Raw genomic sequence first — 27,002 nt, 5'->3', positions numbered from 1 at the left:
GTGAGATCACGACCTGAGGTAAAGTTAGACGCTCAACTGACTGAGCCACCCAGGCACCCCGTGTCTGACTCTTGATTTCAGCTCAGGTCATGATCTCATGGTTCGTGAGTTTGAGCCCCAAGTTGGGCTCTGCGCTGACAGTGTGGAACCGGCTTGAAATTCTCTGTCTCCCTCCCTGTCAGCCCCTCCCCCACTCATACGTGTGTGTGTGTGTGTGTGTGTGTGTGTGTGTGTGTGTGTGTGTGCGCGCGCGCGCGCTCTCTCAAGATAAATAAACATTTAAAAAGTTACTTATTATACAAAGTTACAAACAGATACAAAAGTAAAGAGAACAGTATAGTAAATCACTGTGTACCCATCACCCCATTTCAGCCATTTTTGTTATATAGCCAAACTTGTGACATCTGAATGTTCACCCTTCCTTCCCACCTTGGATTACTTTCATCCTATCATTTCACAGGGAAATACCCCAGATTGTATCTCTAAAAGATATGGGCTCTTTTTTTCAGACATAACCAGTGTTATACTGTCTAAAACAAGAATTCCTTAATGACATCAAATATCCAGTCAGTATTCACATTTCCCCAATTGTCTTATAAAGTTTTTGTATCATTTATTTACATCAGGATCCAAATAAATTCCAGTCAGTGCAGTTGGCTGATACATCTCTTAAGTAACTTTGTCTCTTAATCTTTTTTTTTTCCCTTGCAGTTTTTGTTGTTGTTATAGAAGTCAGATTTGTCCTGTAATTTCTCATAGTCTAGACTTTCCTGATTGCATCCCTAAGATGTTATCTGCATTCTCTGTAAACTGATGGTTAGATCTGGAGGCTCTATCATCCTAATTTGATTTTTTTTTTATAAGCTTATTTACTTAGAGAAAGAGAGAGAGAATGAGCTGGGGAGGGGCAGAGAGAAAGAGAGAGAATCCCAAGCAGGTTCCACACTGCCAGCATTGAGCCTGATGCGGGGCTTGAACTCATGAACCGTGAGATAGTGATCTGAGCTGAAAGCTAGAGTCGGCTGCCTGTCCGACTGAGCCCCCCAGCCCCCCCGGCCTGATTTGTTAAGCACATTTTAGTCACACCATGGAACGTGTATCTGATGTGCCAGGGTGCAAACCACTGAGGGATTGGCGTAATGGTGGCAGACCATCACCAGTGAGTAAGAGCGAGGAAAGTAAACGTTTATTTGTAAATAAAAGTAAGCTCCGGTGCCTTCTGTATGCTTGCACATAAATTGGAGTGCTGTGTTGTATGTGGGGTATTAGTTCCATTTTCACATGTGGAAACTCTGTTTCAGAGAGCTCATGACCTGCTTGTCTCTTACAGGTAGTGGGTAGATTCAGGATATAAACAAGGGCCTATTTATCTTAAAGTGTATCATTCTCTTGCCTGTGTACACATGGGGCTGCAGGGCCAAGCAGGCATTGTAAAGGAGGACAACTGACCTGACAATGAAAAAAGAAAGAACAAAAAAAGCAATATCCCATGGGGTGATACTAAGTGGCATTTTCATTGGCCTCCGTGTCAGGGAGTAGAGGGGACAGTGGAGAGGACCCCCTCCTCAGCTCCAGTCTTGATGTCACACGGGAATGTGTGCCCAGTGTTGGCAGATCTTTTCTGAGATTTCAGAAGTCAAGTGTCTGAATTTCTATGAAAAATCTCTAGAATTGAAAATGTTCTATTTTTTAGTTGTTTTTTTTTTTTTTTTGAGAGAGAGAGGGCACGAGTGAGTGAGGAGAAGAGAGAGAGAGAGAGAGAGAGAGAGAGAGAGAGAGAGAGAGAGAGAGAGACTTCCACGCAGGCTCCTGACTGTGAGCATAGAGCCCGACGTGGGGCTCAAGCTCACAAACCGCGAGATCATGACCTAAGCCAAAGTCGGATGCTTAGCCGATTGAGCCACCCAGGCGCCCTTAGAATTAAAAATGTTAGCTGCTAATTCAGATTAAACAAACAAACAAAACAAAACACTATCTAGGACAACACCCTGGGCCAAACCAGACAAATGTGCCGCCTGCCGCCCCTGTCCCTCCTCATGCTGCCCTAAGTATGTCGGTTGAAGATTGGTTCTGCAGACCGCAGCAGGCAAGTGTCGCAGGGACGAGTTGCCCCTGAAATTAAAGAAAGGGGATATTAAGTAGCTCTTAAAAGGCATACACTGGCAACGAGGCAAATCTTCAAAAGTTGAAAGAGCATTTAATACTTCAAGGAAAAAGCCAGTTTCTGAAGTCTGAACAGATCAGACATTAACAAAGGAACAGCCCTCCTCATCCGTGTACCTTTTCTCATCCTCGTGAGGCTCGAGCCCTTACGATGACCCACATGGTGTTCTGGGCACTTGGTAAGTATTTGCAAGTCTCTGCTCATTTCAGCCCTCACCATAACCCTGTCGTTACCCCGTCAGAGAAAGGTGACACGGGCCTGAGATTCACACCAAGGTTGGCCCCGAAGCCTGCTTACTTAACACCCTATATGGTCTTTCTTCTCTCATTCAAAGCACAGAGTATTAGAAGCTGGGATTTCCTGGCTGTGGACTCCCAAAGCATATGCCCCACTATCTTGAGCTTTCAACAAAACACTTAGTAGGGTATTTCTTTCAGGCAGAGCTCGATGAGCCTTTCATCAGCTTCTGTTAGCATTTACATCCAATGTCTAGCTAGAGAATTCCTTTCCCGAACACCTTATCTATTCTTTACCATTCCCACAGTAGATACCCGACAGAAAAACCAATTTGTAAGCGATTATTAGCATTTGTCCTGTTTTCAGTTCAGCCAGAATGTCGATCATTTAAAAAATGAATTTATCAGGAAATAAAATAACATCATAAAATAAGGTCTTCTTGGCTTTTCTGGAAGCTGGTAATTCACAGACACCGGATTTAAGCCTACCTGGTCCGTTCAGGAAAGCTGGGAGCTTGGGGAGTAAGGAAGCCTGGCCGGACATTTGGGTTTTGTTTCTATGTGCAAGTAAAGGCACTTTGTTACAGTTACTTGTGAGACAGTTAATAAGCTCCTAGCTTGTAGAGGTAGTCATTTTCTTCCTCTCAGGCAGTTTAAGCCTCTCTTATTACTGGGTAAGGTGACTGATGAGGGACACTCAGGAGCTTCATTGGGACAAAAGGGCAGGGCAGTCTGGCAGTCAGGCGAAGAAAACCCCTACCCGGGCTCAGAGCATTCATGCCCTTCAGTAACAACTCCCTGAACTTGAGGACAAAGACCTCTTCTCGCTTGCGGCTTCCTCCCTCCTTGTCTAGACATTCTGCAAGTGGTCTCCTAGTTACAGGGGTGCGGTGCGCCAGCCCTGCACGCCTGTACCCAGCCTGTGGGCACCAGCCAGAGGGCGAAGGTGCAGATTCCGCCCCCGCCCCCACCCCCTTCCTGTGCAGTGAACTCCAAGGAAGCTCAAATATCTTGTTCCCACGAGGAAGTCAGGACTCCTAAGAAAAGTTTGATAAGGAGGACAATGGTGGTTAGAAATTGAGCTCTGGGGGACCTCACCACAGCTGACAGCAGCAATCTCTAAAGCTGTGCACCTGCAGTACTGTGGCCTCTAGCCACATACGACCGTTTAATTAAATTTTTTGAATTGTGGTAAGATACACAGAGCATGAAGTTATCATCTTAACCATGCTGTTTAAGCGCACAGTTCAGTCGTGTTAAGGATAGTCGCATTGTCGTGCAACCAATCTCCAGAATTTTTTGTCTTGCGGGGCTGAAACCCTGAAACCCTATACCCATTTCCCCTCCCCCCACCCCTGGTAACCACCTTCCTCTATGAATGTGACTACTCTAGGGCCTCATATAAGTGAGATTATATAGTGTGTGTGTGTGTGTGTGTGTGTGTGTGTGTGTGTGTGAGAGAGAGAGAGAGAGAGAGAGAGAGAGAGAGAGAGAGAGACGGGCTTATTTCACTTAGGGTAATATGGGCTATCTTAATTTTAAGTTAATTAAAAATTCAGCTCCTGACTTGCACTGGCCATATTTCAAGTACTCAGTAGCCCCATCTGGCTAGTGGCCACTAGCACACACTAGTGTATTGGACAGCACAAATACAGAACATTTCCATTATCGCAGAAATTTTTTACTGGACAGGGCTCGTCTGAGGGAAGACAAGTGGCTTATACAGAGAAGTGGCTGGAGGCGGGGGCTGGGAGAAGGAAAAGTACCAGCTATTTTTTTTTTTTACCATTCCAGCTGGTGAATAATCCGACTCCTTTTCTCCCCCACAGAAACAATAGCAGCTACCTTCTGTTTTAATAGTTGCAATTTGTATCCTTAGCCCGGCCTCCAGTCTTCCTGTAGCATAGGACATGAAGAATAATCCAGTTTGAGAAAATACACAATACAGACTACAGATAAATGTACTTTAAAACATTCTTAGCAAGTACGTTTTAGGAAGCACCTGTCAGTTTAACTATCCACGGGAGTTAAATTGCAGTGTTTCATTAATCGGAACTATTAGTTTATCGCTTACTTGGCAAGAATCCTAATTGGTATTTACCACAAAGAAGCCTTATTCAGTAGACCTACCCTTTAAGCCTGTTGCTTTTAAAGATTTTTGCTTGAGACCCGCAGTAAGAAAGAGAAATATTGTATCTCCTCCCAGTTTATGCACACACTTACATGTTTACATGTATATACCTGAACTTAAAAGTTTCTTGTAACAACACTTACCCTTATTAAGTGTGATGCATATATTGTTTTATTAAAAAATGTTTGTCTATTAAAAAAACAACAACAAAAAACCACTGATCCTATCCACTGAGTCGATTTCATAACCCTCAAAAGGGCCACAACATGCCGTTTGGAAAACACAGCTTTAGGTACAGCTAGGTTCCATTTCAGGCCTGGGGTGAATGCTGCTCCCCATCTCTCATGGGATGACTCAGAAAGTGGCTAAGAATTGCATCTCAAGGGGCGCCTGGGTGGCTCAGCCTGTTGGGTATCCGGCTTCAGCTCAGGTCATGATCCCACGGCTCGTGAGTTCGAGCCCCGCGTCGGGCTCACTGCAGTCAGCACAGAGCCCACTTAGGATCCTCTGTCCCCCACCCCCCCCCGCCCCTCCCCACTCCTCCCCGCTCATGCTCTCTCTCCCAAAAGTGAAAAAACATTTATAATAATAATAATAAAAAGAATTGCATCTCAAAACAAGCAAGATTTTTTTTTAAAGCCATCAATCAGGCTTTATTTCTGAGGAACCTTTGTCCACTCATTTTAATGCCGGTTTAAGTAGAGAGTAGTTATGATAAAAAAAAAAAAAAACAACCCATTTTCAAATGGTTATACTGTTTTCTAAAGCCAAACATAAACAAATGAACACTTTTTCATGCAGTAAATTTCTATATTAGCATGTGCGATTGGGAGTTCATTGAATTTTAGTTTACTTTTCTTTGTGGAGGGGAATATCACATCATAATACTATATAAGGTTATTGAGGGAAAAGGCAAAAAAAAAAACCTTTAGTTTCTGGTGTCATGCATGAAAAATTGAATAGTTTATAAAAAATCTTGTAAACACAGATGTCAAAACGCATGTTTTATACGGTATGTAGATGAGTTAACTTGTCCGATTTTTTTCTTTCGTCGTGTAACTCTCTGGTATGTTGACTAGTGTTTTTGACAGATAATAGGGACAAAATGGAGTTTCCTTGAATCACGTTCAGAAGCATTTCATCTCAAGGTCGGCAGAGAATTGGCTTCCTGAAGAGCCCGTTTTTCTTTTCGCCTCAACAGAGGGGCAACGCCGCGAGAGGCCTCCCCACTATTTATGTGAATAATAGTAATGAAAATTTGTGTGCTCCTTGAGGAATTCTGAATTAGGCAGGCTGTAGAAAAAAGTAAAAGAAAGTATCAGAGAATAATTATGATAATGCCGAATAAAAGGTATCATTCTTAGGGAATGAGGGATGGGCAAAATGGGTGAAGGGGGTCAAAAGCATGAACTTCCAGTTATAAAATAGATAACTCCTGGGAATATAAGATACGTCATAGCAACTATAGTTAACAATATATATTATACAGTATTGCATATTTGAAACTTGCTAAGAGAGTAGATCTTAAAAGTCCTCATCACAAGCAAAAAAAAATCTATGTATGGTGACAGATGTCACCGAGATTTATTGTGGTGATCGTTTTATAATGTGTCCACATACTGAATCATTGTCGTATACCTGAAGCTAATATAATGAACGTCAATTGCACCTCAATAAAAAAATGTCGTCCTGGGGTGCTTGGGTGGCTTAGTCGGTTGACCATTCGACTTTGGCTCAGGTCATGGTCTCATGGTTTGTGAGTTCGAGCCCCACACTGGACTGACTGCTGTCAGCCCAGAGCCTGCTTCAGATCCTCTGTCCTCCTCTCTCACTTCCCCTCCCCTGCTTGTGCTCTCTATCTCTCAAAAATAAATAATAAACATTTCTTAAAAATGTCATCCTGATAAGAATGTCATAACTGATAAGAATTTGCCGGTTTTGAAATTTTAGATGTGTCAGGACACAGAAGTAGAGACAAAGTGTTTTCTTTAAAATAAAATTCTAAAATCGGTACTGTCCCTTGGATTTATTTTTTAAAAACTCATTTTTGTGTGTGTGTATAAGTGTAAATACTTGTAGGAAAATTAGAAATTAAGGGAAAATATGAAAAAATTAGAAAGAATTCAGTGGTCAGGCTCCTACTATTAATATTTTGGGCACATTTCCTTTTAGTCTTTCCTATGCATAGTTTTACATAATTAAAATAATTTATTTTGGATCTCCCTCCCCAGCCATTTCTCCATGCAGTTAAAAATTCTTCGGGGCGCCTGGGTGGCTCAGTCGGTTAAGTGTCCTACTTTGGCTCAGGTCATGATCCCGCCGTCTGTGAGTTTAAGCCCCATGTCAAGCTCTGTGCTGACAGCTCGAAGCCTGGAGCCTGCTTTGGATTCTGTGTCTCCCTCGCTCTCTGCCCTGCTTGTGCTCTCTCTGTCTCTCTCTCTCTTAAAAATCAATGAACATTGAAAAACTTCACAAACATTTGTAATGGCATTGATGTAGCATGAGTTTTCAGCTACTGTGATGCTGGACACTTAAGTTTCAGTTTTACACCTGTATAAGTACTGCTGTGTTGAACATTTTTGTGCATAAACCTTGTCCGTGTTCCTGATCATTCCTTAGGGTGAATATATGGAAATAGAATTACTTGTCAACCCCTTCATTTACATCTAAGGAGCTCTTTCTGTCACAGCCAACTTCTTTGAAAAATTGCCAATGTGCACTGGCTCCACCTTCTACCTAAAACTCGGCTTAAAAGCCTCCAGTGGGAAAAGAGGTTAGAGTGGGAGAAAGCCAAAGCATAAGAGACTGTTAAAAACTGAGAACAAACTGAGGGTTGATGGGGGGTGGGAGGGAGGGGAGGGTGGGTGATGGGTACTGAGGAGGGTACCTTTTGGGATGAGCACTGGGTGTTGTATGGAAACCAATTTGACAATAAACTTCATATATTAAAAAAAAAAAAAAAAAAAAAAAGCCTCCAGTGGGTTAGACATCCGTGTCTATCATGGGATAGACACTGAAATCCTTGCCGTGGTCTTCACGGCTTAACATGGACTGGCCTGTCTCCCTGCTTCTCCAGCCTCTTCCCCATTCTCTCTGGCCTCAGCTCTGGCTTTTTGACTGATTAGCTCCTTGCCCTTTCTCCAGCCATAGGACCTTAAAAGCTGCTTATCCTATATCTGACACCGTCTTCCTCCCCCAGCCATCTCTTCTTTGTGGAGGAGGAGGTGAGATGTCTGCTCAGAGGAGGTAGTTGGAGGTTTGAAAAGAAGTGAAAGTCTCAAAAGTTCATTTAGGAGATAAAAAGTGGAATTGTTCATTTAGTTCATTTGGCGGATAAAAAATGGAATTGACCAGAGAAGTATCCATAAGATTGGGAACACACACATGGTGTTTTCAGGGTTAGGAATATGAGACTCACATCAAGGGAAATGAATTGGTACGCAGGGCTTTGATCACCCTCAGCTTCTTGAGAACAAGTTTGCTTAAACTCAGTCCGCCAGGTGAGTTTGGTAGCTACTTCCTAACGTTTGTTTTCTGGGGTCTTCTCGAAGCGTGCTATCTCCTCTTTGGTAATTCAGTTAATATGGATGAGAGCATATTTTGTCATTAGAATATGTGGAGCGCTTCCCAAGGAAGCACTTAAGGGATTATTGGAAGGCTTAATATGAAAATCTTCATTTCTGGGTTTATTGCGAGGTTATGGTGACGCTCTGTCCAATAGCATTCCTATTACTTGGTAATGAGATGTGTGGCTAATTACATTTAAACTAATTAAGGTTGTTAATAAAAATTCATTTCCTTAATCACACTAACTGTGAGGCTAATGGCCACCATATTGGACACTGGAGGTAGAACATTTCCATCAATGTAGAACGTTCTTCCGGACAGCATTGATCTAGAGAGTGGAAAAGGATCCAGCTAAGTCATCTCTGGGGCTAGTAAGTGTCTCGAATGGTGATCCAGGAAAAATAAATGGACAATTACCCTTGGCTGGTTTGCTACTGGGTGTGTTACACAGTTTGCTGGTTCATTTAGCATTAAAAAAAAAAAATAGGCATTGCAATTCTGCTCCCTTCTGGCATTCCCAGGCTTTCACAAGATTCAGTGGAAAAGCCAGCCTCTCTGGGCCCACATACCCCTGGGCTTGTGTTGCCTACATCCAGGTCATGGTCACGTGACCCATACATCTCGCTGACCAAGCAGATGTCCTGACAGAAGAATAGAATAGGTGCTTGTCAAAGCCCTGTTTTATTTATTTTCTACAGATACAGCTTCATAAATGCAAGACCAGTGCATTGCTACCATTTTTAAGGACCCCTGCTCATAGGGGAGACACCAGCACTTTTGAAATGACCCAATGATAGGGGAGGAAGGGGAGTCGTGTCACATAGGAGAGGCATTACAAACACAGGTAAATGCACCCCTTCTCCATCTTATCTTCCGGATTTGTTTCACTTTATCTGGCTCAGCCAGCAATTCTTCCCACCCTCAAATTCTAGCAACCCGCTATTAAAGCATTTTGTCTTCTAATTATTCTAGGTCTTTCTTACACATACGGAGTTTTGGTTAACTTCTCCCTGCTTCTCAAGTCTGAAGATAATGCAGTTCTTGTGAAAATAGAAAAGGATAATTGGAGAAGGAACTGGAATTTTTTTTTTTTTTTAATCTCCCTGCCGGTTCTTTCTCACAGTGTGAGTGGGGTAGTGTTCTGAGCTCGGAGGGGATTATTTTAGAGCTCTGGGCTCCTCCACTTGTCGGTGCCCTCAGGTGCCCAGTGCAGGGAAGGACTTTGGACAGCCCAGGGTGTGCACGTACAGACGAATCTGAAGCAGCCTGGATGCAGACATAGCAATACGGTCCCTCACAGAGATGTTGCCGACTCTGCGACTGGGTAACTGCCCCAGTTATGAGTGAGGTGGATTTGACTGGCTTGACTTGTAGAAATTTTGAGATGCCGCTCTGTTTGAACAGTCAAAACCCAAAGAAAATAGCTTATGCTCGCCTAGCTTTCACAGCTTGTGAAGTATGTTCTCAAGCATCACGTCATTTGATACTCACGATAACCTTATGGCCTGGGGCAAAACAGTTGCCTAAGGGAAAACCTAGGCCCAGAGAGGGAAAGTGACTTGCTCAAGCTCACACAGTAGTAGGTGGTGCGGTTGAGTTTTGAATCCCAGTGGCTTTGCTGGGATCATTGCTTAACTTCTCACTTGCATTTGGAATCATTAAATAAAACACATTGACGACACACATATGACAGTTGGCTTAATAGATAATGTTTGTCGAGGGCCTATAGTAGGGGTTTGGGAAAGGGGCTGCTGTGGTTGGGTGGCCTGCATCCTGCCCTCAGGCATCTTTATTTGAAACATTTGAAGCAGTACATTTACAGACAAATGCACATCATCTTAGAACAGACTGGAGGCCTTATGGATGCTGAGAAAATGAGAGTCCTTTGTGGAAGGCATCCTGAAAGGAAGGGATTTTGAATCAGATCCTGAAGGAAAGGCGCAGACCCGGGCAGGGAATTCCAGCCAGGTGCAGAGGCATGGTGGTGAGAAAGAGCTGTAGAGAGTTGGCTTCGGTTTTAAGAAAGATGAAAAGAGCACTTGTTTCTTATTTTTTGAAAACCTACCCTGCAGAAGACATTGCGCACAGCTGGGTTTACGGCGCTGCAAGAGAGACGTGGTTTCCCTGCCTTCATATTGCTTAGCCTTTGGGTGGAAAGACCAAGTGTTGATTGTTGGTAGTAAAATCATTACATAAAGATTTCAGGTGGAGATTTGCTATAAAGGAAAAGGAGGGGATTCTGGGAGAGCATACAATACAGCGATGTAAATTCGACTGATGTTTGGTGCGTGAAGGAGTAGGAGTTCACTAGGCAAATGGTTTTGGTATAAGGAACAGAGAGAGGAGTGCTCAGGAACAGGGGTGAAGCATGTGCAAAGGCCGTGGGAGGATCGGAGGGGCTGGAAAAAGGTCTGTGTGCTGGAGTTGAGAGAACAGAGTGGCGAGTGGCATGAGACGGGGCTGGGGAGGAGGCACGAGCTTGATCAGATTTTGGTTCTTTATTCTAAGAACCATGGGAAATCACTGAAGGATTTTAAGCAGGGTGACACAACTGACATGATCAAATCTTCCTTTTAAAAAACCACTTTGGGAGCGCCCGGGTGGCTCGGTCGGCTAAGCATCCGACTTCGGCTCAGGTCATGATCTCGCGGTCTGTGAGTTCGAGCCCCGTGTCGGGCTCTGTGCTGACAGCTCGGAGCCTGGAGCCTGTTTCAGATTCTGTGTCTCCCTCCGTCTCTGACCCTCCCCCACTCCCACTCTGTCTCTCTCTCTCTCTCTCTCAAAAATAAACATTAAAAAAAATAATAAAAAGATCACTTTGGCTGGCATGTGCCAGTGTTTTGGAGGGGGAATAATGGTGGCTATGCAATAATTTCTTACTACTGGTGGGGATCCAGGCTAGTATTGGAGGCTTGGCGCAGAGTGGTGGTAGTGGAGATGGGGAGAAGTGGATACTTTCCAAAGAGATTTACAAGATCGAATCTACAGGTGGAATTTAGTGGTATGTTAGATAACAGAGAAGCAGATGATAAGGATAGTTCTTGAGCTCCAGATGTTCCAGTGACATGGATAGTTCATTGGATGGCCAATGAAATAGAGATCTGTGGGAAGGGACCCAGTTTAGGGAAGAAGAGGATGAAGTCAGCTTTGGGTATCAGGGAGGCATTGGGCCTATGGGTCGGGAGCTCAAGGAGAGAACTTGGCTGGAATCAGATGTGCAGGTCATGGGCACCTAAGTGACCAATGGTCATGGGTGAGTTTTTCCAGGAAGAAAAGAGCATTAAATGAGGAAGGAAGAATCAAGCAGTGAGGACGCTCAGTGGCCAGGTAGAAGTGCACAAGCCAGCCCAGAAACACTGGAGAGGTTGGAGGAAAACCAAGAGATCCTGGAGTGTTATGTCATGGAGGTAGAGTAAAAATATATAAAATAGGGGGAATATCTTTCACTTTATCTCTAGACCCATTTCCCCATCACCACCCCAAAATCCGTTACATCCCGAGAAGCCACACATCTCGAGCTCCAAGACAGTTGGGGAGGACACTGTTACGAGTACATTTAATGATTTTTCTATTACTGGGACAGATTGCCATGTGTATTTTCTGCCGGGAACAATAGCCTCCTTTCCGTTCTCTTACATCATTGCCCTTTGGCTGCCACTGCAGATTGTTGCAAAACTGAGCTAGTTTAATCCCACGGAGTACCAACCACTATCTGGTCTCCGCAGTTCTGCTCCAGGCGCCCTACCTTCCTGTGCCAGCTGGGATCTCTTAATGAACTAGCCGCACACAGCTCGACACTAACACCGCTTTCACTGGTGAAACTGTTGGAATGTTCCACCTTAGGGCTGTTTCCATTCTCTCTCTTTGCAGGATGGCTGTCGCTCCTCCAAGTTACTGTTTTGTGGCCTTCCCACCACGTGCTAAGGACGGTCTGGTGGTATTTGGGAAAAATTCAGCTCGGCCCAGGGATGAAGTACAGGAGGTTGTGTATTTCTCGGCTGCTGATCATGAACCCGAGAGCAAGGTTGAGGTAAGTCCTGTGCTACAGTCTCTCGTTACCACTCACTCTTGCCTCTGGCTTTGCCCAGCACACTTTCCTTAAGCCTGCTCACCGGTCAGGACTGTCCTGTTAGTTCTGTTGATTCCTGTTCCCACGTGGCTTTGTTCATAGCCTTAGAAACAGGATCGCGTGGAGAATACCACGTTCATTGCTGTGACCCTTGTTCAGTAAAATATTTACATGGCTCCAAAGTCGAATGTACAAAATAAGGTATATTCGTAGAAGTCTAGTATCTATCTTTGTCTCATTTACTCTACTTCCTTTTTCTCCTATAGATGTTCCACGTTTTGAAAAATATTTTAGTTGTCTGCGCACCTAAAAAACTACATATGGGGGCACCTTGGTGGCTCAGTCAAGTCCCACTCTTTGATTTCTGCTCAGGTCATGATCTCCTGGTTTGTGGGGTGGAGCCCATGTCGGGCTCTGCGTTGACCGCACAGAGCCTGCTTGGGATTCTCTCCCTCTCCTTCCTCTCTCCCCCTCCCTCACTTGTGCATGCTCTCTCTCTTGAAATAAGTAAATAAATTTTTAAAAATTTAAAAGAAATTATCTATGTACACAATTGTGCACGCGTGCGTGCGCCTGCGCGCGCGCGCACACACACACACACACACACACACACACACACACAATTATCCCAGTTCCTCTCCTTTCTTGAATGGGTAGCATGCCCTGTACACTTTTCCCCACTTTGCTTTTTTTAACTTCAATCATATCTTGGAGATCACTCCATACGGTAACTAGGGGTAGTATTTATTACTCACTTAGAGCTGTGGAGTGTTGGAGTCTATGGATGTATCATAGTTTAATCAGTCCCATGTTGCCGGACACTTGGGTTGCTTTCCAGCCTTTTGTTATTGCAAATATTTTCTTGTATTTTGAAGTGAATAATAGCCCGGTGTATCTGTCACAGTATCTGGTCTTGGTTTGTGTATGTGTATCATGTTAAAAAAATGATCTATCCGTTCCTGTCTTGAGTGCTGAAAAATCAGTTTTTGTCAGTCCTTCTTTGGGATATGTGCCTAGAGATGGGACTGTTGGATCACATAGTAGATAAGTCTGTAGTTGTTTGGTTATTATGACGTTGCCTTGCCTAGGTGGAGTACTTGCATTTCTACTAGGAGGGTGACAGTGCCCTTCTCCATATGCTCAGGGTGCATCGTCAAACTTTCGTGATGGCTATTTTAGTCTGCTGTTTCACTACATTCTTTCACTGGTTGTCTCAGCTTTTTATCGTGCATTCTCTTGGGTGTTCCAGGTTGATTGTTATCAGCACCTGCGAATAGAGTCTGAGTGTTCTTACATCTCTGCTTTCTTGTCTGATGGATTGGCTGAGCTTGGATCCAACGTTAATATTTAGTGGAGATAGTGGGTATCTTTGTCTTTGTTCGTGACCTGAGTGAGGCAGCGTCTCTCCAGTCACTAAGGGGCTGGCTTTAGGACAGAGATTTACACAGTTTTATTTTAAGTATTTTAGAAAGTATACATCAGTTTCTGTTTTTAGTGGTTAGAAAGAACCCCTCAGGAGCAGGTGTTGAATTTTGTTAAAGGTTTTTTGTTTTTTTCCAGTAACATGGATTTTTTTCTTTCAACTTACATGACAAATGGAACCATCTTGTGTTCACGGAATAAACTTCTTGGTTATGGTATGTTTATTTGCGTGTGTGTGTGTGTGTTTTAATGCTAGGTTTTTTTAAATTTTTTTTTTGAGAGAGAGAGGGAGAGGAGAGAGGGAGAGAGAGAGAGAGAGAGAGAGAGAGAGAGAGAGAGAGAGAGAGAATCTTAATCAGGCTCCATGCTTAGCATGGAGCCCAGTGCAGGGCTGTATCTCACAACTCAAGAGATCATGACTTGAGCCGAAATCACGAGTCAGAGGCTTAACTGACTGAGCCACCCAGGTCCCCCAAGGATGAAGAATTTAGAGAAAAAACTTTGGGCGAGTAAATTAATAAGCTGTTTCCACTCACACAACTTCTGCTCTTTGATGTTCTGTGTCTTGGAAAATAAGCTGATTTTTCTGCTAACTGTGCTGGGTTTTAAACGGGCATCCGTCAATGCGTATTTTATTTTCTTACCTGAATTTTTGTCTGTTTCAGTCCTTTATTTTTTTTTTTAATTTTTTTTTTAACGTTTATTTATTTTTGAGACAGAGAGAGACAGAGCATGAACGGGGGAGGGGCAGAGAGAGAGGGAGACACAGAATCAGAAGCAGGCGCCAGGCTCTGAGCCATTAGCCCAGAGCCCGATGCGGGGCTTGAACTCACGGACCACGAGATCGTGACCTGAGCTGAAGTCGGACGCTTAACCGACTGCGCCACCCAGGCGCCCCTGTTTCAGTCCTTTAAAAACAGCTAAGCAGCACCGGAGAGCAACAGAACTTTACAAGGAGCTGCTTATGTTGGGTGAATGGAAGAGGGGCGAGGAAGCGGCCGGGCAGCATGGGGCATGACTTGGCATGGGTTGTGTGCCGTGGGGGAGGTGCAGACTGTGTTCCCAGGACATTCACCAGAACCACTCGCCTCTCCTCTCGCGCCACTAACTGGGTCCAAGCATCTAAGCTTCAGTAGGACATTTCTTTTATATAGGCGGAGAAAAACACTGGGTTCTCTGGCGACCATGCTAGGTTTCGATTCCTGAATGTTTGACTGTCCGTGTCATTTGGATTTGAATGTTTCTCTCTTCCTGGAACAGAGTGGACTCTGCGTGGATGAAGTTTGCAGGTTTGAGTTGTGACAGGTTTGACTTATCAGTGACCCTCCCTGCCTGTCCTCCCTAAATGTTTCTTTTTTTCCGAAGAGTCATACAGACTGAAACAATGCTTGGATTTTCACGTGGGCAGATTTAATTTCCCAGAGATAGCTGCACCAAATCCCATCCTACATGCACTTCTTACGGTGTCATGAACACTCCTCCGTGGAGAGGTGAGGCTGATGCCCCCCTCCCCTGCCATGAGTCTGGGTGAGGGCTTGTGTTTGCTCTGACCTGTGTGGCGTGCTGGAAGTGAGTCTTTGTGACCTCCAGGGCTGGGTCACGAAAGGATTTGGCGCCTACACGTGTCTCTGTCTCTTGGGATCTGGCCCTGAGAATCCAGGCACCAGACTGGAAGGAACCCAAAACCAGCCCACACACAGAGAGCACAGGGAGGGGCCCACATGGAGAGGAACCGGAGTCCTTCAGCCAGCGACCAGCGTCAGCTGCCAGATGTGCGAGTGAATGGCCCTTCAGACGGGTCCAGCCTCAGACAGTGTGGAGTGGAGAGTGTCGTCTCTGTCGTGCCCTGTCCGATCTCCTGACCCATCGAGTTCGTGAGCATAATAAATGCTTGTTTTACACCACTGCATTTGGGGATCACTTGTCAGTAGCCATAGTAACCACAGCATCACACAAAAGCCACTTATAAATATGTCTGAAATAGAGGTTTTAGAAAAATTTGTTTTCTTTTGGGAGGGATAGGCTAAATAACGCAATATTTTCCTTTCACGGGCACCATCAAGTTTAGAAAATAGACTAGATTTCTTTCCCTTGTTGACTCAGAGTATATTGTCACTCCCATGTGCTGGAGGTTACGTGATGTGGTTCGACACACATCAGAATCAGTTTCGAAGGCAGCCTGACCTCTTTTCTGTGCTGCCTACCTGTGTCTGGAGCTGCCTCTGTGCGTTTCCACATCCGTATCCTGTGAGAAATAAAATAACGTCACGGTCAAAAACCAAGCTCATCTTCCCCATCTCTTCTGTTCTTCTTCCTCTGTCAGCACCACCACTGTCTGCCCCATAGTTTAATGTAGAAACCAGAGGGAAACGTTGACCCTCATTTTCCCACACACGTCTGGATGCATGGGGACGGCTGTCGCCAAGTCCTGTGGCTTCCTCTGCTGTGTCCCCATCCCCTCCCCACGGCCCCTAGCTCATTCGGACCCACCCCCACCTCCCTGCTGCTATAATCTGCTTCTTCGTCCCTGGCTCTCTTTTTCCTAGATTCTTCAGCCTGCAGGGTCACCAGAATTTTCTTTTCAGAGCAAAACTCTGTCACTGCCTTGTTTCAAAAACGGTTGTGTTTACAGGATGAGAGTCCAGGCTGATTTGTATGCATTTCAGAACTCTCCCTGACTGGCACCCGGCTCACTTTCCCTTTGTGTTCTTTTCTTTTAAATTGGTAGACTTAATTTTTTTTTCTTTTTTTTACTGCAGTTCGCAGAAAAATGAACAGAAAGGACAGAGAGTTCCCATATAACCCTTCACCCTTTCACCTCCCAGTTTTCCTTATTATTAAATGTTGCATCAGTGTGGTCCAGTGTTATAATCCATGAGCCAAGACTGATACATTATTACTAACCAACGTCTATCATTTGCCTTAGGGTTGGCTTTTCGTGTTGTGTATTTCCATGGGTTTTGACAGATGTAGACAATGACATGTATCCACCATTATAGCCGGCGTAAGGTATAGAAAATATTGTCTACAGAATACTTTCTCAGCCCCAAACATCCTCTGCGCTCCCCCGATTCATTCCTCTCTTCCTGACCCCTGGCAACCACTGATGTATTCACTGTCTCCAGAGTCTTTGCCCTACCTGGAATGTCATATATTTGGAATCCTACAGTCTGTGGCCTTGCAGATTCTTTTGCTTAGTCGTACGCATTTAAGGTTCATCCATACCATTTCCAGGCTTGATAGTGCAAGTTTAGTTCTGAAAAGTATCCCCCTGTCTGGATGCACAAAAGCTTAGCCTTCCGCTCATCTGGTGAAGGACATTTTGGCTGCTTCCAAGACTGGGCAGTTATGAACAAAGGTGCTATAAACATTTATATGCACGTTGTGCTTTATTTTGCCTTTTAGCCCTGCTCCCCTCCTATGTGCGGGTTTTTATACGGACATAAGGCTTTTAACTCCTTTGGGATACTTTTAACAAGTAAAGATGCTTTTTAATGTAATTTTACATTTTGAATAGGTAATGTATCCGTGTGGTATTAAAAAGGTTTACCCTCCCGTATTGCTACTCAGTCTGATTCCCATCCCGCATCACCCTTTTTAGTAATTACTTGCACATCCTTCCACTGTTTCATGCAAATGCAAACAAGTGTGAATACTTAGCCTTATTTTCTTACTTTTTGCCACAAAAGTAGCGCATTATATATACTCTTCTGAAACTTGATTTAAAAAAAATTTTTGTAATGTTTATTTATTTTTGAGAGAGAGAGAGTGTGAGTGGGGGCAGAGCAGAGAGGCAGACACAGAATCCGAAGCAGGCTCCGGGCTCCGAGCTGTCGGCACAGAGCCCGATGCGGGGCTTGAACTCACAAACTGTGAGATCATGACCTGAACCGAAGTCGGATGCTTAACCGACTGAGCCACCCAGGCGCCCCTGAAACTTGATTTCTAAATAGAAAATTTCAAATGCACAAAAAAGGTCTACATTTTTTAAAATTTAGTAACATTTTCTAAAGATTCTTCTACATTTGTACACAGAGATCATCTTATTATTATTTGTTAAGGATGCATAGTGTCCATTGTGGAGATATTCCGTAATTTTTCAATCAGTCCTCTATTGGTGGACACTGGGCCTGTTTTCTAGTCCAGAAGTCAGTCATGAAGAACCTTGTATGTAAGTCATTCTGTACATGTGCGGGTATAGTCTCTAGATACACCTGGCAGATGTAGGATCGCTGGGTCGTGGGGTAAAGTTTTTGTACTAATTGCCCTCCAGAAGGGTTGTACAATTTCCTGCTTGCTTTTCTGCCCTCCTTCTTAGTCTTCCTCTCCCAGCTTGCACCATAGGCTCCAGCTACATTGAGCTGCTCGTCATTTCTTGAACAAGTAACACATTTGCATTTCTTTGTGCTTTTGTTAAGAATGCTCTTCCTGTCCTCTCCTCTCCTTGGTAGATGCATCCTTCAGGGCCCACATACCAATATCCTCACCTCCCTCTGGCCTGCCCTCCTTCTGTGAACATGTACTTTGTGCCTGTTCTGCCATTATAAATCAATGGAAATTTACAATTGCCTGAAACCGGTGGGATGAGTCTGGCCTCAGGTACAAGGGTCTTGGCTTCCAGGCTTGTCTTCCTCATTTCCTGCATCTTGGGTCTTTGAGTCTCTTTGAGACTCAGTTTACTCATTTGCCAGATGGAGATCATAACACCCACTGTGTCTGCCTTACAGATTTTTTGGTGAAACACATGGGAGCTGATATTTGAAAGTACTTTATAGACTCTAAGGAGAACATTGTAAAAAGAGATTTTTTTTTTTAAAGAATTGACTAGTGTTGAGAGCTTCTGTGACTCCAGGTCTCAGTTCCCAGACTATCTTTAGCATTTGGTTCTGAATCTGCTTTTCAATTTGACTCTTGCCTTCTCTCTGCCCCCTTTTTAAAGTAAGCTCTAAGCCCAACATGGAGCCCAACATGGGGCTTGAACTCAAGACCCTGAGATCGAGACCTAAGCTGAGATCAAGAGTCGATCGCCTAACCAACTGAGCCACTGAGGTGCCCCTACTCTTACCCCTTTAATTCCTTTTGTTACTTTCCCAAGTACAGAATGGTGGGCTCTCTTCCATAGGTGAGCCCACCAAATATCATGTAACTTTCATAAAGTTGTATGAGCCCAACAACTATCATGTAACTTTCATAAAAGCTCTCATTAGCATACAGAAATTATTTCTCTAAACTGTGAAGAGTGAGAACTTCCTATAAACTCCCATCTATTTCTTAGCCATTTCACAACATTTTCAACGTATATATTCTGCAGTTTCCCTAGAAACCTCATACTTGAGTTTTGAGGTTCCAGGAATTCATTTTCTGAGAATAACCGTGCACTAAAAGTCATCCTGATTACTCATCCACTGACCCACCTACCCTTCCAGCTGGCCTGTCCTTCCAGGCGGTCCTCCCGTCCAAGTTGTCCACTCACGCACCCGTCCTCCTTCCTTCTGTCTGTCCATCAGTGTACTCAGCCACCATCTACTCTCCGTCACATTCTCTTTGCTTGAGACAACGGATAAAAGAATACAGAACAGGATCCTTTAACAGAGTTCCTCCATTTCTAAAATTACACTGCATGTTTTGTTTAGCTCCACAGTTGGAAGATTGGAGCATTTTTTAAATGTTCTTTAGTTTCTCTCTCTCTCTCTTTTTTTTTTTTTTAACAATTTCACTTTGGATGCAGAGTGGCATGGATCCGTTTATATCCATTTGTGCTCTCTGAGGATGCTATACCACTACACATCACAGAGCACATCTCGACTTTTCCTCAAGCCCTGCTCCTTTCTGTAGATAGGAGTGTTGAGGAAGCAGATGAGTAATTTCCTGGATCATGATGTTCTCTGTGTGTGTGTGTGTGTGTGTGTGTGTGTGTGTGTGTGCGCGTGCCTGTAGGTGGGTATGTATGCCTATTTTCATATGGTTGGATTTTCTATTTAGGAAAAAATGGATCCAACATTAGAATACTGCTCCCAAAACCAATGCATTTCTTTGTTTTAAAAAATGTTTATTTTATTTTTCAGAGAGAGAGAGAGAGAGAGAGAGCGCCAGCGTAAGTGGGGGAGAGGCAGAGAGAGAGGTGGACAGAAGCTCTGAAGCAGTCTCTGTGCTGACAGCAGAGAGCCTGATGCAGGGCTCCAGTTTGCGAACCGCGAGATCATGACCTGAGCCTAAGTTGGACGCTTCAGTGACTGAGCCACCTAGGTGCCCCATACAAAAACCAGTGAATTTCAATTAAAGTTGACCTGATTTATATTTGGTGCCCAGAGAATAATTATGTCACCATTTGTGGAGACAGAATTCTTGATAGCCAAGTCAGATTTAACACATCATGCTTTTTAAAAGAGTCTCTTATTATTATTATTATTATAATATAATAACCCTCTTCTCCATTTTCCCCCTTCCTTTAAAGTTTAAAGTCTTCATTGTTTCTTTCTCTCTTTTTTTAAGTTAGGTTTAATTTATTTATGTTTTCCTCTATATAAAGTTCTGTTTGGGTTCAGGACCCCCAGTGAGATTATACAACTTCCACAGTTTGGGGCAGGTTTTTGGTAGATCACTTCCTTTTTTTCTTGCCCAATGAAAATACTTTCAAGAAGAATAGAAAATTACCCATTAATGATAGCTGGTGACAATGTTAGTAACATTGTCCAGATGGCAGCTATATTTGTGGTTCGTGGGATGTGTGTGTGTTTTGCGGGGGAGAGTGTCTGAATTTCATTTCCGAAGATTCCCTCTTACGGTGGGAAAGCACGAGTTATTCTGGAATCAAAGAGAGCTGAACAAAGCTCCATGTGGCCACCGGGGGGACTGGGTGCCGGTCTTCCTATCTGCTCTTTGTCCCCAGAGCAGGAGCCTCCAGCCTCGGGTAGAGCAGGCACGTCCCCCTCACCTCAGGGGAGCGTGGCTTAGCAGGGAACTTCCTTCCACCAGTCCCCTGTCCCAAGCCTGTTTCCGACCCCAGGCCTTTGCATTTGCCCATTCTCAAAGATCTTACGTCCTCAAGGGAGTATAAGGCCCTGCTTCTAAAATGTGGCTGACGCTCTTTTTTTGGTCATTATTTAGAGTCATCTGAACCTTAAGGGCACATTTTCAAAAACCGGTCAAGTAGCCGGCAAGACACTGGGCTAAAGAAGATAAAAACAAACCCCAAGAACCTCAGTGATCATGAGCAGTGCTGCTTTAGAGTTGCACATTTTTTAAACCTAAAAATATTCCTCCAAAGCATCCCATTTTCCCTGCTTCCCGCCCCCCCCCCCGCCCCCCCAACCCTGGGAAGTCTGGCTGAGTCATCAGCTCATTTCAGAGTGCTTTTTCACTGGTGGTGCCAGGGCTGTGTTCACCATCTGAGTACAGTAGGAAAGCACAATGGTTGCATTTCATTAATTGAAACGTCTATTGTGTGAGTGTCTCCGTTCCCCTTTCACTGGGTGATATCCAGGAAGGGTGTGCACCGGAATGTGCAAGGGGTAGGCACCAGCGTGAAGCTGATTTTGCTTTTTCGTTTTTGACACAATCACAGAAAATAATAAAGGGCTTGCCCTGCAGGGGAATTGTCTTTTGTCGCCGTCCCCAGGGCTTTGTCAGGCAAGGCTCATCTTTTCTATCCTCCAACCTGGCACGTGTCCCCTGGAGCCACCTGAAAGAGTGACAGGCTCAGTGCAGGCAGTACCTTTAAAACCTCAGTGATCAGCAGCAGACAGTGCCGACATTTACAAGCCTGCCTCACCGTGCTCCCCACTCCAGGCAGCCTTATACTGTTATGTGGCCTTGGCACCCAGAAGTCACACAGCTGACAGATTTGTTTTATGAGAGGCTGGTTGGGAGTGGCCGTGGGCAGCAAGACAATTTGCTCATCTCTGTCTCTCTCTCTGCAAACCTCTTGAGCGGCTTAATCACCGAAGCTGAGACCAGAACCATCCCTGTAAAGATTGAGCTTTTGCGTGGTGAACGTGTTCTTTCCCCTTTTTGTTTTGGGTAGGAATTCTGGCCAGGAATTTTGACTTGAGGAGCGAAACTGCTTTTGTCACGCTGAAAGAACATGTCAGGTGCATTTTGGATTTGCTTTTTTTTTTTTTTGGTGAGACCTTCCCTGCTGCCTGAGATCCCACTCCCACTTACCGTCTGCCTCCTCAATAGTGATGTGGCTGTTGTGAAGATGAGTGAATTTTATTAAAAAAAAAAGAAAAACGGTGACGGGGGCACCTGGGTGGCTCAGTCGGTTAAGCGTCTGAGTCTTGGTTTTGGCTCAGACCATGAACTTGCAGTTTGTGAGTTCAAGCCCTGCGTCAGGCTCTGTGCGGACAGTGCAGAGCCTGCTTGGAATTCTCTCTCTCCCTCTCTTTCTGCCCCTCCCTGCTCTCTCTCTCTCTCTCTCTCAAAATAAATAAACTTAAAAATAAAAAAGAAATGACTGCCTGCAGAGTTCATGTTCTAGATGGCTGACTTTACACAGTTTAGCTAATTACATCTTGTGTTAACGTTCCCTATTTACGAGGTTTGCTCCCAGACGAGGATTTTGGATAAGCAGTCGTGACCATCCTCTTTAATCTGGGTGTGATTCGTCAGATTTCAAACACAATGGAGTGTGTGTGAATTGTAGCCACAGAAGGGTCCTTATTAGGCCCAGGCTGCTGCAGTCCGTGACAGAGATGCCCTAAGGGTGTGTGTGTTACAGGCTCCGAAGGGCTTGGGTGCACCGCCCCCCCCCCCCATCTCCATAACCCCTTTGCTCTGTAGCATATGAGGGGGATCTGTCTGGTGCATTGGCTTTCCGCCTGGTGTTTAGGAGGGGCCGATGTGGCCCATCTGGCTACTTGGGCATCTCTTTTCTTCCTCCTCCTTCCGAGTTTGGCTAAAAAGTGTCAAGTTGGCTGCAAATATTTTGAACTCCCACGAAGACCATATGGTCTTTTGGATTCAGTTTTCAACATTTTTATCAGTCAATGCTTACTGAGCTCTTGCAGTGCTGTTACTCAATGCCTTCGCAATAGCTTCTGTGAGTGGCACAGAGGGGGGAATGTTCCTGGCCCCGTCTCTGTCTCTCTCTTCTCTGGCTCTTACCTCTCTGTCAGGAGCGCCTCGATGTCTGGCCCGTTTTTTCAAGATCAACTCAAATGACACTCATTTGATAAATCCTCTGGCCACTTAGATAATTTCCCTCTTTCTGTTGAACCTGTATTATGTCCCTCTGTTCTTTGTTATTCACTTATTCCTTCCTTCCTTCCTTCCTTCCTTCCTTCCTTCCTTCCTTCCTTCCCTCCCTTGAAAAAAGATCTGTTGATGCCTAGTGTGTACCAGATTTGGGATATATCACTGAACTAAACCACAAATATATCTCCTTGCCCCTATGGAGCTTACCTTGTGGCTGGGGGAGATAACATATATAAACGGTATATGCAGTACATAAGCCAATTATACAGTATTTGGAAGGGGATAAATGGAATGGAATGTGGAAGAAAAAAGCAGGAATGGATTGCTCAGATGTACAAGATTGAGGAGGGGGAAAGATGGATTACACATTAACTTGACAGGCCTCAGTGATACCTGCTGAGGTTGGCCTGGTGGTCATGGTAATTTGCATGTGTGCTTTCCCTTGTTTCCCAACTGAAAGAACAGGGATTAGGCATCCTTCCTGATTTATCTGCAAACAGTGCTTAGCACAAAATGCCTTCTGTGTGGTTGGTGCTCTGTAAATAATTGGCAAAATGGAAACGAATGTGTAAAAATGAATTTGAGAACAGATAAATAAACCCATTCTTCTTTTTGCTTCCTTCTTGCCCATAAAAATAACTTTATGATACATCTGCGCTTAAGAATCTTAAATTCCTGGGGCGCCTGGGTGGCTCAGTCGGTTAAGCAACTGACTTCGGCTCAGGTCATGATCTCGCGGTCCATGGGTTCAAGCCCCACGTCGGGTTCTGTGCTGACAGCTCAGAGCCTGGAGCCTGCTTCGGATTCTGCATCTTCCTCTCTCTGTTCCTCCCCTGCCCGTTCTCTGTCTCTCAAAAATAAACGTTAAAAAAAAATTTTTTTTTTTAAAGAATCTTAAATTCCTTCCATATTTACTCATTCTTTTCAAGACAGAATTTATCACTGGAACTGACTCAGTGTACACAGAGGGGTTTGGAAAACGTTGGTCGATGCCTGAACTGCTTTTTACATGAAGAATACAATTTTAAGATATAAACTGCTATCACATTTAGAAGAGCACAGAGGACCGTAGTTTGTTCATGGCTCTGGCTAGGTTTTTGCTGTAAAAGAAGCGTTTTTCAAAGTAAACAACGTTCAGGAACTAGGGAAGACATTTCAAGAGTGCATTTCATTATCAATTTGCCGTGAAAAACTCAAGAGCCTCTTGACAGCCTCTGGATTTAATTAGCTTTCAGTCTTACCAGTATTTATCCAGTGAAATAACATCATCCCAGTGCAGAGCAGCACCTTCCATGGATTATGAAGATACATATGTCACCTGACCAATGAGTGTGCATGCCGCCCGCGTTTTAGCTCTTACCCGAGGCTTAGACGTTATGGAAAATCAATGCAGAATAACGTCCCGGATTGTGTTCAGTCGATACAACTGGGTCGCGAGTCAGAAAAAGATCCGAGGCCACAGTTGAGCCGATGCTTTCAGTGCCCAATTTAAAATGTAAATGGTTGCTGCAGGTGACGAATTTCTCCCTTGAGAGCCAAATAGCGCTGTGCAGCTTGAGCCCTGGATTCCATGCCAGAGTCAGCAGGCGCCTTATGGGCCACCCAGGTTAACGTTTTTTCTCATTTCTCCAAGGGAGCTGTCTGTGCCGTGGGCCCATCGTGGGGAGGGAAAGGGTAGAACCAGCAGGCCGGGCTTTGAGTTAGCTCGTCCCCCCACCCAACTTCCATTTGCCTCAACGCACCGTGACCGCTTTTACTGTCTTCATGCTTCTACGTAAGAGTTCGTGCGAAGGCAGGGTTCTAAGGCTAAAAATATTTCGAAAAACAAAATCGCTTGTTCTCGATTAGCTCACTCATTTTCCAGGTAAAGACACAGCAGCCTGGAGAAGGTAAGATATACAACACCACATGGTGTGGGTCTTGCTGTCCTGATCGTAGTTAGAAACATGCCCTTCTGGGACTCTCTTCCCCTGTGTCCGCTGCATAGGCTTAGTGTGAGAATCAGATGGGACAGACGGGGAAGCACAGTGTATAAGAGAGCATTTAATGCATTAGTTAAATGTAAAGCTTTATCATCACGTTCCCTTTTCTACCACTAGAGCAAACGTGAAGGTTATGAAACTAGGTTCCAGGGAGCCCTAGGGATCATTGCCAGGAGCATAGGGACCCCCCCGGCCCCACCCCCATCTTCGTCAGACAACACATTTTCCTTTCATCTGCTTTCTATGTTAGGCCTCCGAGTAAAGTTTCTTCTGTAGTAAGGTTCAATAACTTTAAAGAAGTTTGAAAGCCACTGATCTGGAAGGAATTTTAGAGATGGGAATAAATGGTTATGTTTGTTTAAAATGCTTGTGCCCTGAAGCATCTGTGCCTGCTGAAATGACCAGACAGCGTATTCAGGGCACAGATGGGCTGCATACCTGGTTCAAGAAGCTGATTGCTGGGGCACCTGGGTGGCTCGGTCAGTTAAGCGTCCGACTTCGGCTCAGGTCATGATCTCACGGTCCGTGAGTTCGAGCTCCTCGTCGGGCTCTGTGCTGACAGCTCAGAGCCTGGAGCCTGTTTCAGATTCTGTGTCTCCCTCTCTCTCTGCTCCTCCCCTGTTCATGCTCTGTCTCTCTCTGTCTCAAAAATAAATAAACGTTAAAAAAAAATTAAAAAAAAAAAAAGAAGCTGATTGCTATAAATGCGAGAGCACTGTGGATAAACTGGGCTTGAACCGGAGACTGAAACCTGATTGGCACAACTGCACCTCACTCTAGAGACCTCTGAGCTTGCGTTGAGACCTGGGGTATCTTTTAAGTCTTGTGTTCCCAAGGCCTTTCATTTTCCGGCTCTGTTTGCAACTGATGTAGTGGTTCCGGTTAAGTACCAAGATGGAAACTGAGTGGTTCCTGACGGGTGATGGTCCTTTCTTTCCTGTCTTTGTTTTCTAGTGCACGTACATTTCAATCGACCAAGTTCCCAGGACCCATGCTATTGTGCTAAGCAGACCTGCCTGGCTTTGGGGGGCAGAAATGGGAGCCAATGAGCATGGAGTGTGCATAGCCAATGAAGCCATCAATGCCAGAGAACCAGCAGCTGAGACCGAAGCCTTATTGGGGATGGATCTGGTCAGGTACCACACAGTCATTCTTTGAAACAACTGCTCAGAACAGGTGGGGGAATGGGAACGGGATTTATTTCCCTCCAAACCTCATTTTTGTAACACGGTCCTCCCAAAGGAGACATCTGTCTTTTGATAAGTTTGAGGTGATAGGAAAAAACAAAAAAGGTGGATTACAGTGGAATATTATTGAGCAATAAAAAATAATTGAGTGCTTACACATGCTTCAACATGGTGGGTTTTGAAAACATCGTGCTAGGGGCGCCTGGGTGGCTCAGTCGGTTGAGCGACCGACTTCGGCTCAGGTCATGATCTCTCGGTTTGTGAGTTCGAGCCCCGCGTCGGGCTCGGTGCTGACAGCTCAGAGCCTGGAGCCTGCTTCGGATTCTGTGTCTCCTTCTCTCTCTGCCCCTCCCCCACTCATGCTCTATCTCTCTCTGTCTCAGAAATAAATAAATATTAAAAAAAAAAAAAAAAAAGAAAGAAAGAAAGAAAGAAAAAGAAAACATCGTGCTAAGTAACAAAGCCAGACACCGGAGGTCGCATGTTGTATGATTGCATTTACATGAAATGTCCAGAACAGGCAAATCCATAGTAGCAGAAAATAGATTAGTGATTGCCTGTGGCGGGGGTGGGAAAATGGGGAGTGATTCCTTATGGATATGGGGCTTCTTTTTGGGGTGTTGAAAATGTCCCAGTTAGGTTGTGGTGGTAGATGTGTGAATGTACTAAAAATCACTGAACGGTGTATTTTAAGTGGGTGGTTCATGGTTTGAAATGTAGCTAAAATATACAAAAGAGGGAAGGCTGCATATAAAATACATAACATATCAAGGAAGAAAGAAGAGATATATGCCCCTCCTGTCCTTCTTCATCTCACTTGTCCTTTTCCCTTTTCCTTCTCTACCGGCCACTACATAACAGGAGGCAGCAGACGCGTCGTGGGCTCGGTGGGATGGGGGCCTCTCCTTGGTCACCACCGTGCCGTGAGCACCGGGACTTGTGTGCCTGGCCTGCGGTGGCTGATCAATGACCGAGTTTGGAGTGAACCACCAAAGGCGAGGGTGGGTGGGACCGAAACGACACTCTGAACTGGCTTTCTTTTTTTCGGA

General features: G+C 44.6%; 1 protein-coding gene across 3 annotated transcripts in view; it reads left to right on the top strand.

The window, feature by feature from the left end:
- SCRN1 (secernin 1) overlaps positions 1–27,002 on the top strand; it is a 61,403-nt gene that overhangs the window by 10,691 nt on the left and 23,710 nt on the right. Inside the window, exons 2-3 of one of the 3 annotated variants that reach the window (XM_042969116.1) lie at positions 11,969–12,128; positions 25,721–25,902. In XM_042969116.1, coding sequence (XP_042825050.1) covers positions 11,970–12,128; positions 25,721–25,902 — 341 coding nt within the window. In that variant the 5' untranslated portion in view covers position 11,969. Of the gene's footprint in view, positions 1–11,262; positions 12,129–13,786; positions 13,805–25,720; positions 25,903–27,002 lie in introns of those variants that run through there. The other 2 variants (XM_042969115.1, XM_042969121.1) reach the window with 2 other exon arrangements.

Source organism: Panthera tigris, chromosome A2, assembly GCF_018350195.1.
Source record: "Panthera tigris isolate Pti1 chromosome A2, P.tigris_Pti1_mat1.1, whole genome shotgun sequence".
Taxonomy (NCBI): Eukaryota; Metazoa; Chordata; class Mammalia; order Carnivora; family Felidae; genus Panthera; species Panthera tigris.
Note: the sequence above shows the minus strand (reverse complement) of the source record. Positions and strands in the feature narration are given on the sequence as shown.